At 39.5% G+C, this 12,056-nt stretch overlaps 1 protein-coding gene across 1 annotated transcript; it reads right to left on the bottom strand.

Moving 5' to 3' along the window:
- Positions 1-2,056: 2,056 nt before the first annotated feature.
- On the bottom strand, positions 2,057-5,318 carry LOC133707238 (disease resistance protein RPM1-like). The gene has a single exon (XM_062132793.1). It carries the CDS (start codon positions 5,127-5,129, stop codon positions 2,271-2,273), a length of 2,859 nt encoding a protein of 952 aa, XP_061988777.1. The 5' UTR covers positions 5,130-5,318; the 3' UTR covers positions 2,057-2,270.
- Between the last annotated feature and the right edge of the window lie 6,738 nt (positions 5,319-12,056).

Genomic DNA, 12,056 nt, shown 5'->3' with positions numbered 1-12,056 from the left:
GGTCTTCAACTCTCCGATGCCTAAGTTAGTCAATGTATTTATGTTGACAAAGTAACAGTAGGTAAGTATTAAATGTGTAATTAATGAGGAGAGAGGAGAGAACCTTTTATAGGTGAGGAAAAGGTTGATCTTCTCTTTGTTTTCGATGTGGGACTGATGTGCTTCAGTCCCCAGCTCTGGGAGCTTCTGATGCTATCTTGGCACGGCGCGTCAGCGGTGATCTGGGGGTGATCCGAGGCTCATGCTGTTGCCCGCCTGGCTGTGTATCTAAATGCTATTCCTTTGGCGGGAATTAGTACCTCTGGCGGTACGATGAGTGTAGCCCATTATAGCTAATTATGCTTGCAAATGTACATGTATGTACAATGTGTTTGGTGGAGAACTCTTGGTGTTGGCTCCTTGATACTAGCGGAGCTGTTGGTCAGCGATAGGCAGCGGTGGCGGTCTGCGCAAGGTGTTAAGTGCTAGCCTAGCTAGCGGACCGGTGCGGAGCTCATGCATAGCAGTTGGTGCGCAGCGGTGATCGACCGCCGGAGAAGCTGTCCAGAGGAGTTTGCCAGGGGAAGCTGCTCGGCGGTAAAGCTCGGGGTGAAGCTGCTCGGTCAGCGGTGATTTTGAGCCAGCGGTGATTGGGTCAGCGGAAGGAGCTTTTGGTTGGTGGAGGAAGCTTTTGCCGCTGGGATTTGCTAGCGGGAGATGGCCGGTGGGTTAACCTTGCTAGCAGAGGATGATGATTGGAGATGGGATGCGCTGCGCTGCACATGGTGGTGCACCAAAGATTGGCGGTGATGAACTGTGGCTGGCGGAGGTCTTCGACGGACGGAGTCTGGCGGAAGCCTTGATAGCAGTAGGCGCTGGATGGAGGTGTAGCGGAGCCTCTGATGGTGGGTATGATGGGTTTGTGTCATGGGTGCCCAGAATAGATTTCTGGGTGTCCATAGTAAACAGGAACACCAAATTTTTTTTTTTAGTTGGAGTTAACCTTTTTGTTGAGCGTTGATTAACCATCACCTGTGTTGACCAGCTATATGGGCGTTGACGGGCCCGTGGGCAATGACCAGCCATGATGGGCGTTGACTGGCCCCGATGGGCGTTGACCAAGCATTGATTGGCCCCGATGGTCAACGCCCAACTCTGATTTGATGTTGAACGAGCGTTGACTCAACTCTTTCGGATCAAAGCTCGTGGTAGGTGACGAAGCTTTTGTGTTGGCTTCCCACAGACGGCGTCAATGTTAATGTAAGTGACCGAGGGATCTAATTAACGTAAGAGAGAGAGAGAGAACGACACAAGAAGTATAGTGGTTCGTCTCCCGCCTTAGCGGGAAACTACGTCCACTTGAAAGTTTAACTAATGTGTTTAGGCCTTGCGGCCCAAAGGAATTACAAGAGATGTAATGGGATGATGTGAGTTGTGGGAGGAGGCATTCCTTTTATAGGTGAAGGAAGACATCTCTTTTACATTTTCTTAGATGTGGGATGACTAAAATCACTATTCTAGTCTAGAAAGGCCTATTATGGAGGCAACTTGGCAAGGCCGGGAAGGTGGCTTCCCGGCGACGGATTTGCCACTTCTGGATACCGTAGCGTAGCTTGAACATAGGGCTACAAGATGTAAGTAGCGGTTAGGCTTCACCATGGCTTGTGGGTGTCCCAAAGAGGGTGTTACTTATGCTTGGTGAGATAGCAAACTAGTCTCACTAGTAGAGGTATCTACACCACAAAAATACGCTTCTTTGCATGAGGATCAAGTTTGCTCCGTTGTGGCTTTGGTATATGGACATAAGCTGTGCACCCAAACACTCAGGGCTCCAAATTAGGCATAGAGGGGATGGTCAAAAGTGTATGAAGCTTCTGATGAGGATTTTGAAACTCAATTACCCGTGAATGAGTACGGTTGATGAGATATGCTGCTGATTTCACAATTATAGCCCTTACTATTTACTTGAATAATAATTATTTGGGGCTAAAATTTAGCTGGGGTCTATTTTAGCCCCCACAAGGAGATGGCCCGAGTGATATATCACTAAAAAACATTCTAAAAAATTCAAACAATACAATCTTGCAGCACACAATCAATTGACAACATAGTCATACATGAGTGACCAACCAATTACACAATCTGGAAAATGTACATCACTAGTAAAGCTAGCTAGCATCTTCAACCAGAGATGACTATTTACAATGACTTACGTACGAGAGTAGACTTTACAGTAATTTACAATACATAGAAAACATGCAGTATCAACATTAAATTCAAGTAAATTAAATTCACTTCCAACGAGTTTCAAGTTCGTGGCTCTTCATGACAGAACTAGGCTGATCATGAGGAAAGTTTTCTCCTTCACTCAAACCCTCTAGAGGATAGACCTCCCATCCACACTCTTTCCAGTAGGTGAAATAAACTTCGGGGATATGTGCAACTTTCCAATAGTCATTGTCTTTCTCATGTGGACGTAGAGTCTTGATTAATGTTTCTGGCATATCGAAAAACTCAAGCACCTTCAATTTGCTCAGGTGTTCAATGCCTGACGGCACCTTCTCCAATAACTTGCAGCGCTGGATGCTTAGCTTTTTTACAGAAGGCATTGCTCCCAACTGCACCTGTATGCATCTAAGTCCCTCAAATTCGTCGATACCCAAATGTTTGAGCTTCTTGAACCCTCCAGCTTCAAAGCATAATGTATCTCCTTCAAACACCTGAGAAAGTTCGAGGTGTACTAGATTGGGCAAATATTGAAGGAATACTAGTGGATCATCCTTTAACCTACTCCATTTCAAATATAACCTGACAAGGCTATGCAGAGAAGGAATCCAGTGAGGTATTGTCTCCAACCGTCCTCGCAAATAGAGGCGCTGAAGCAGTAGAGGGGGAGAAGAAAGGTGCTGCAAATCAATAATCTCATCCTCTTCTACTGAAGTTATGGACAACGTGCAAAGTTTGTTCAGCTTTTCAATTGATGAACAAAGAACTTTTCCATCTTCTTTTCTCATCTGTACAATGCCTAACCTTCTCAACTGAACTAGGTTCCTGAGCTCTCTTAATATGGCACCACCATCTTCGTTTGCCTTGATGAAACAGAGCTTTTGAAGGGATGTCAAAACCCCAATTTTCGCAAGTACCTTGAAACCATATTTTGAGTGAAAATCTCCATAAGGTACAAATTCATAACGATATACCAGGAGATGACGTAGATGTTCGAGCTTTAAGATTTCAACTGGGAGTTCAGTAACCAGAGAATGTTTAAGATCCAAGGTCTCCAGGTTTTGAAGCTTCCCAATGAACCTTGGAATGGTTTTCACCTTGGTTCCTTTCAAACTCAGATACTTCAAAAAGAAAAGGTTGACAACTTCAACTGGGAAAACATTTAGAGGTGCATTTTGCAAGTCTAAGACATTAAGAAGTCTGAACCCTCCAGGAAAATACTTTTGTAGTAATGGCCTCTCGGCAACTCTAAACATAAATAGAGAACGCAGTTGAGAAACACACCTGTTTTTCTGTACATATTGCATTGAGTTATGCACTGACAGGCGGCGCACTTTATCAGGCCAGGGAACATTTTGCTCTTTAGATATTGTGGCAAAGTTCTGATCTCTTATCTTAGAGGTGATAATCTCTCGAAAAAGGTCATGAACACGAATGTTCTTGACCCTTCCATCAGATGTTGTGTCAGCAGCTTGAATCATGCCTCTATTCAGTAGTTCACTGAGGTAGTCCTCTGCAACATCTTCCAATGTTTTGCCATCTTTTGGTTCGACGAACCCCTCTGCCATCCATAATCGAACAAGCCTCATATGCTCAATTAGATAATCCTCAGGAAAGATGCTCAGGTACAAGAAGCAAGATTTTAGATAGTACGGTAAATCATTGAAACTGAGAGAAAGTACTTTTTTTAAGTCCCTCAGTTTGTCATTGCCCTCAATTTCAGCTCCAAGACTATGGCCAACCATATCCCACTCATCAATCCGACGCTTGTCCTTGGTAGACAAAACACCACTGACTGCCACAATTGCAAGGGGCATCCCCTCACACTTCTTTAAAACATCAGTACAGATTTCCTCTAAATGAGGAGGGCATGATTTCCCCTGGAATGTCTTCTTGCATAAAAGTTCCCAAGACTCCGATTGGGGCAAGGGCTCCAAATTGTAGACTTTCCCTCCAGATTCTACACTGGTTGTAGAGGCTACTTCAGCATTTCGAGTAGTGAGAATGACTCGGCTACCAGAAGTATTGTTAGGCAAGGCATATTTCACAGCATCCCATCCGTGCAAGTGCCATACATCATCTAAAACAATGAGATACCTCCTTTTCTGCAGGAAGTCCTTGATTATTTTTTTCAAGTGATTGTTGTTCATGGTATTGATTCCTTCTGGAACAGGCCTGCGGATTGCGTTGTGGAGTTGATGAACCATGTCTTTGAGGAGTTCTCCAAGTTTGAAAGACCGAGTAACAGTGATCCAAGCACAAACTTTGAAATGTTTCTTCACTTCTGCAGCATCATAGACTTGCTTGACCAGGGTAGTTTTCCCCATCCCCCCCATTCCAGCCACAGAAACTACTTCACGTCCAGAATCACCCTTGACTAGCCAGCCGACCAGCTGCTTTATGGGCTTGTCAATGCCTACAATATCAGTCTTCTCTAGAAGTAGAGCATCACCTCTATGGTCATCCCATGTATTGCATGCACTGCTGGAGCCTGCACCTTGTTCAGCCATATTGAATTTGTGACGGAGTCTCCTGTGAACCTCCGAGATTTTTCTGATTCTCAAGTTGATGCCTTGTAATTCAGAAGCAATTCGGTATCGAGCTTTTGTGTTCTTAATGCAGCAGGATAACCTATGGATTGAACCATATAATCCCTCCCCATGATCATGCGCCTGAAGAAGTGTAAATTCATCAAGAACATCTTCACTGTCGTGAGCAATGTCTCTTAGTTGCTTAACCCATACTTTGAGTTCCTCATCACTCTCTTCAGATGCATCAGCAACCCTCAGAAAAGCTGTCATCCGCTCCAGCTCTCCTCTTAGATACACAATTTCTTCCCTAACCCCTCCTCTCAAAAGTTGCAAATCATTTTCAAAAAGGGGTGCAAGCTTGTCAAGCAGAAACTTGACTGCACTCTCCGCCATGAATTCTCTCTTCACTCACTTTGATTACCCTTTCTTCCTTAACTGATTTTCTGAGTTCAGAATCTGTGGTTAAATAATTAAAGGGCACTTGGAATATTCACAGAATGTTGCAGATGCTTTTCTGTGTAAGAAACCAAGTTGAAGAAGTAACAGCGACTGGAATGCGATTTTTCTTTCTGGGAAGCAATCACTGTAATTCCCAACTCAGAATGTTCCACGCAATTAAAATGCAATAATCCAAGGAACTTTCCTAGAAACTGCCACAAAGTTCATAAATCCACTATGGTATGTTTGATAGCTTCATGGTTCTTCAATTCCTTTGTAATCAGCCCAACCACAAGATCATTTTGCTGACAAGATGCTTAACAGATTGCGTGCAACTGCAAACAAAGAATAGCATGACTATGAAAGTGACTCCCTCCTTGACAGATTGTTTCACTCCACGACCTTTTGCAGAAGTGACCCTTTCTTTCCTTTGAGACAGAACGTAAACAATGAGATTAATCGATTTGTTGGCTTAGTCCATGTAGAAGAATAGAATATGAAAGTACGTGACTCCCTCCTTGACAGATGAATAAATAAATAAGTGAGAATGATACTGTTATATGAACAAAACTCATGTTTAAACAAATTGTTTCACCCTCCACGACCTTTTGCACCAATAGCCTCAAAGCTTGACAAACCATGTAAACAATATACATACCATAAATTAAAGATCAGAAAAAAAAAAAATTCTGTTAATATATCCCAGCATCTATTTCCTGGTAAATCTTGCCATCTGTCGAATATGTAATCTTGTGACATCTATTTCCTAGTAGTTTCACCTTATTTTCTGGACTACTAGCGTATTTCCTAATTCAATAATAATGTGTCCCTTTTGCAAACAAGTTGTTACTAATTAATGAATGCAAAAGGATAAGTCGTCGCTGTTGCGGTTGCTTCTGCAGCCAATCCCAGTAACTACTTGATGATTTCACTTGACGTTGTATGCTAGATTCTATAGCCAAGTCAAAGAAAACTCCCTCTTTCCTGGAAAAAAATGCAGTGTTAGTGGTTCCCGTTGGGTCAATATGTCAAGGTCACTAGGTCACTGGGCCAGTTCTGTTCACTGCCACTGGATATATGTCTGTTTCCACCCGTTTTGTTTCTTGACCGGTCAGTTACTGTTTATTAATTTTTTTTAAATTGTAAAATTGAAATATAATTGATGTAAATAGATGGTAGTGATGAACATTATGGATAACCTACCACCAAAATCATTAATTATTTTAGGTGAATAAAAAAAGACATAGAATTTTGTATAACTATGAAAGACAATTTTTTGGGTGTGAGAGGTAAAATAAATGATAGGTATTTATAGAGAAATTTTTAGAATTTTTTACAATTTTTTTTGTTACCGTGTTGTGTATATATATATATATATATATATATATATATATATATATATACTAGCATTTCTCCACAGATGCTCTGCATGTGCAAGTTATTATTATTATTTTTTTCAGAAATTAAAAAAAGAAAAGAGTTGGTTATTGTAGAGAAAAGAAAATGGGAGAGAGAAATGGGTTGTGGGTCTTTTTTTTTAATTTTTTAATAAAAATACATTTTATAAATGTCTTAATTATCCTTGTGATTTAATTAATTCTCAAACTTTATTAATTTTCTAGGGTCAATTCTGTCAAAATTTTAGATTTTGGCTAATAAAACCTCTTCTCTTAATAATAGTATAGATATATACATACATATTAATTAACCTCCATTAGATCTTCAGATTAGTTTTGAATATATATATACATACATATTAATTAGGGTTAATGCTCATACACCCCGAATCCATGAGAATACATCTCATACACCCCAATGTCTTATTTTTATTCCTCTTTACCCAATCTTTTCTCCCTTTTCTTCTTACCTACTCGTCTTGTCAAAATTCCTATCATCAGTACCCTTCTTTGCTGTCTTTTTTAGTGTTTTGCATAACAAAAACTTTTGTTGAAACGTGGTGGGCCCATCAGGGTTTTATTTGTTTAAATATATATGCAATTGTTGACATTCATCCTCTATTTCGAAAGGTAAACAGTACGTTTTACTATTCATAATTTCGATCATCCTCGACAAACTTGAGCTAACTGCTATTTGTAAAAATACTAGCAAAGTGTTTAACAAAGAAATAGAAAAATTGAGAAAATTGAAAGAATATAGAGAAAGTCTTGCAAGAGAAACTCCCAATTACTGGGATATCATCTATAGACTTCAAACCAGAATCTATAAAATAGAACAAGATATTGATAATCTCTTATATATTCTAGAAGAGGAACAAAAACCTCTTGATTATTTGAGCATTGGTTAGATCCGCAAATCACTGGTATCAGAGCTTGTAAAAGGCTCAGCAAGGGAATCCCCAATAGGGACAATGTCTAATTTGATAATAGAGAGACTGAATTCTCTATTAAAATCTTCTGATGAAAAATATCAGAACCTGCAGAAAGAATTATCTAGATGTCAAGATCATCTAGAAACACTACCTGCTATAATCCACCAATTAGAAAGATTGGAAAACAAACTGGATTATATCAAGGAACTTCCAAAAATGGAAGAAGAAAAGCTAACAAGTGTTAGTAGAAAAATCAATGAACAGCAAAAAACGCTGGACTCTATGAAAAATATACTGAAGGACAAGAAAGTGCCTACAGTAAAAACAAAGAAAGCTAATGGATTCAAACCATTAGAAAGACCAGAAAAGAATCCTGTTCCAAATATGATTTTTCTGGATCCATCTACTAGTTCTACTAGTATTCAGTATGAAAATCCGAAAGAAACTCGAGATGTAAAGATGATGAGCATCTTCGGGAAAAAGAAAGGAGTACAACTCCTAAATGCTGAAGAATTCGAATACAACGAAATCGAGCATGAGGTAAAAAACGCCTCAATTCCAAAGCTAGATTTCAAACAAATCTACAAAAGGGGAACATTTGACCTGATGGATAGCCATCAATTCAAATTACTAGAATTTACAACCCCCTCTACAACAGGAGAAACAGATCTCTTACTGATCACTCCTGCAGAAGTTGCCAGAGCAAGAACAAAAAATTATCAATTTATGCATATTGGAGCAGTCCAAGTAGGCATAAAACTCCTAGCTCGCGAATGCATAAACTGTTCAGTCCTATGTGTCTTACAAGACAATAGGCTAACAGATTTTCAAGCTAGTCTATTGGGAACCCTTGAAGCATCTCTATGCAATCAAGTGGCATATTTCAACTTCCCAAATTTCTCTACCAGCTTGAAAGATGCAGCTCACTGTCTAAGATTGAGAGTCAAGACAGATGGCATATCTATGAAAAATGATATGCAAGAACTCGCAATAGTATACAGAATATACTATAAACTGATGAGTACCACAGTAGAACCAAAGACAAGGATATCTAATATCCCAGGTCTTACTACTGGATTTCTCACCAGTCAGAAGAACCATTCACAACAGATCCACAAGGTTACTTGGAAGGAAGTAACTTTTCCTATTGAATGGAAACTTTCAGGTCCGAAGCTACCAGGAGAAAGTGCAAAAGCTAAAATTTATGAAAATAGAAAGACTGGAGAAATCAGTCTAAATTTCGACAATCACAGGAAAAGTGATGTCTGTCCTGAGAACATCAGGATAAACAAAAATCTTCTCAGAAGAAGCTACAACACTAGAGAAGCTAGTAGCAGTGGTACCGCAAAGTCCCTGTTGAAGAACCAACAGAACCAATCACAGAAGAAGAATTAGAAGCTGATCTGAACAGACCAGTAAATATGCTTAGAGCACAAAAGCTCTATGATATCTATGATGAAGCAGAATCCTGCGAAAATCCTGAACGATTAGAAAAACTAATCGAAGAAATGAAAAGATTCAAACCAGGAAAGGAAAGAAAACTCCTTCCCTACCAAGATATTGAAATGGAAGAAGGAGACAGCTCCAAAACTTTCATCATTCGAGAAAAGGGAAAACTTAAACTCCCAGTTCAAAAAGCCCCTACGGGAAAAAATGGAGAAAGAAATTCTCAAAGATTTGTCCCAGAGGACAAGATACCCAGAGTACCAATTTCAAATTATGGTATCTGGTTAGATCTAGACAAAGCTCTAGACAAGAGAAAAACTCTTGACCAATAGGTAGACAGCCTGATGATGGCTTCTGCTCTCACCCTTGGAAAGTTCGAAGCTCCTGATCTTCAGATGTACTTTGAAACTACTCTCACCGGAGTAGCAAAGAAGTATTACTTCTCTTTTAAGGAGACAGCCCGAGGAAAAGAATGGTTGGAAGAAATCAAAACTTCGAAATCTCCGTATGATTTTTCAGTACCCCTGTACGATCAGTTCTGTGGAGATCTCTCAAATCTGAGTGAGAAAGCTAAAGAAACGGCCAAATCAAATATCTATGCTCTCAAAATCTGCGACATGAGATCTTTTGAAGAATACTTGAATGAATTTCAAGAATATTACTGTACGATTGGTGAACTAGAGAATACTGATCTAGTCAACCTGTTGCACAGGAAACTCCCTGAACCATGGAGAACAGCTGTGCGAGAAAGCATAGCAGAAAAACCAATTGAAAGATTTTCAGTTGGAGGAATTGCCGACAGAATCAGGCAATTATTGAAAGAACAATGCAAAGCCAATCTAAGAGCAAAGACGGCCAAGAAACAACTCAAAGGAGTTGAAAATTTCTGTTATGGAATACTGGATATGCCGACCAACTAGGGATGTCATGAATCCAAGTTCCATAGAAAAAGAAAAGAAAAATATTACTCCAAAAAATTCAAAAGGAGTAACAAGAAAAGAGATTGGAAATTCAAAAAAAGTTCCAATTTCAAGAAACAACAGGATGAAGATCCTAAAAAGAAATTCTTCAAGAAAAAGAAGAATCATCATGTCAGTCATAAACAACCAAGCAAGAAAGCTTGCAGATGTTGGTTATGCAAAGCTGAAGGGCACTATGCCAATGAATGCCCGGAAAAAGGTAAAAGATCTACTAAGGCTCTCTTTGAAAAATATGAGCATATAGTAGAAATAGCAAACATGAAAGGCTATGAAATAGCCTATTCTAATGATGAAGAAGATGACAGGTCAGATTACTCTGCCTGGTCTGACAATGAGGAATCATCTAACTCTGAGACAGATTATGAAGTAGAGTACTTAGAATCCAGACAGATGAATGTTCTAAAAGTCAAAAACTGGGAAGAAAGCAAAACAGAAGCAACTGTGTCTGCTTATCAGGTGAACCCTGGTACATTCGTTTGTGACTACTGCCTATGTCACGAAAAGAATGGTCTCCCTATGTTCTGTGAAGAGTCAAAAAAGACTTATCACAAAGAATGCTTCATAGCTGAAGCAAGAAGGAAAACCAAGAATGGCTTTGTCAGCCAATTGGTAGAACAAGAATATGGAGAATATTTCTCTGAGCAAAAAGAGAAAGAAGTAGAAACTTTGTTCCAAGAAATAATGGAACCATCTTCCTCAAAAATAAAGGAAGAAAAAATCGATGAAGATATTGAACTGGTTGAACCACTAGAAATTGTTCCAGAAGAATGTAAACCATTCATTCCAAAGGAACAAGCTCAAGAAAATGAGCTTCAACAATCGAAAGTCGTCTCAACTAGTAGATACAGCAACTACATAGAGATTGGGCTCAAATTCCCTAATCACAAGAAATATCATCTACATGCATTTGTGGATAATGGATCAGGATTTACTGTTGCAAAGAGATTTGCAATACCAGAAGAACTCTGGAAAGAAGAAAAAAAAAAAGAACAGCTACTGGTGTTACGTTTGATGGAAGCCATCTTACAATGAATAAAGTAGCAAAAAATGTTCATATCACCATTGGTGGAGGAACATTTATTATCCACAATGTTTGGCAATCAGAAGGCCAAGGATCTGATTTCTTGTTGGGAAATGATTTTATTCTCCAACAGAGATTCATCCAGGATGAAGAAGCGATAGGCTTCAGAAAAGGAGAACGGGTGTTCTGGGCTGATAGGCTTATTCAAGCCAAAAGTGTGGTAGGTCCACATTTTACTACATAATATCAGAGATCGCAACAGAATAGTGGTGATCTTACTCCCTACAAACCCAAATTCGAACCCATACTCCAAGTCAAACAACAAGAAGAATTACTTGTTGAAGAATCTTCTGAAGAAGAAGAAGAAGAAGAAACTGGTGAAGAAGAAGAAGCTAGTTTCATCCATGAACACAACCTCAAGCATTTTCAGAATAAGCTTGAGTCTCAGAAAATTCCTACTCTTGATAAAATCAAAAAACTACTCGAACAGAATATCGATGTAAATCCCCAAAAGTTTTGGGAAAAAGACCCAGTGGTCTGTGAATTGAGATTACATGACATGAATGCTATCTGTCATGTCAAAGCTATTCCTCAGTACAAAGAGAAAGACCAGAAAGAATTCAGAAAAGATATTAAAGATCTCCTGAACAAGAGATTAATTCAACCGTCCACTATCCCTCATCATGCTCCAGCATTCTATGTGAGAAATCATGCAGAAAACCTCAGAGGAAAAGCTAGAATGGTAATTGACTACAGAGATGTCAACAAGAAAACTGTCAAAGACGGTTATCAAATTGCTCAAGTAAGAGTACTGATCAACCAGCTCAGAGGAGCTAAGGTCTTTTCAAAATTCGATGCAAAGTCTAGTTTTTGGCAAGTCAAGATGCATCCTGAAAGTGTCCCTCTCACTGCATTTGAAACACCACAAGGACATTACGAATGGCTGGTAATGCCTTTTGGTCTAAAGCAAGCCCCGTCAATTTTCCAGAGAAAAATGGATAACATCTTCAAACAGGTGGCTTCTGTGTCGTCTACATTGATGACATCCTTGTCTTCTCCAAAAACAGAGAAGAACATATGAAACACCTCCACGAGGTTGTAAAGCT

This window comes from Rosa rugosa, chromosome 4 (assembly GCF_958449725.1).
Source record: "Rosa rugosa chromosome 4, drRosRugo1.1, whole genome shotgun sequence".
In the NCBI taxonomy this organism is placed as follows: domain Eukaryota; kingdom Viridiplantae; phylum Streptophyta; class Magnoliopsida; order Rosales; family Rosaceae; genus Rosa; species Rosa rugosa.
The sequence above is the reverse complement of the archived record's forward strand: the minus strand, read 5'-3'. Positions and strand labels throughout refer to the sequence as shown.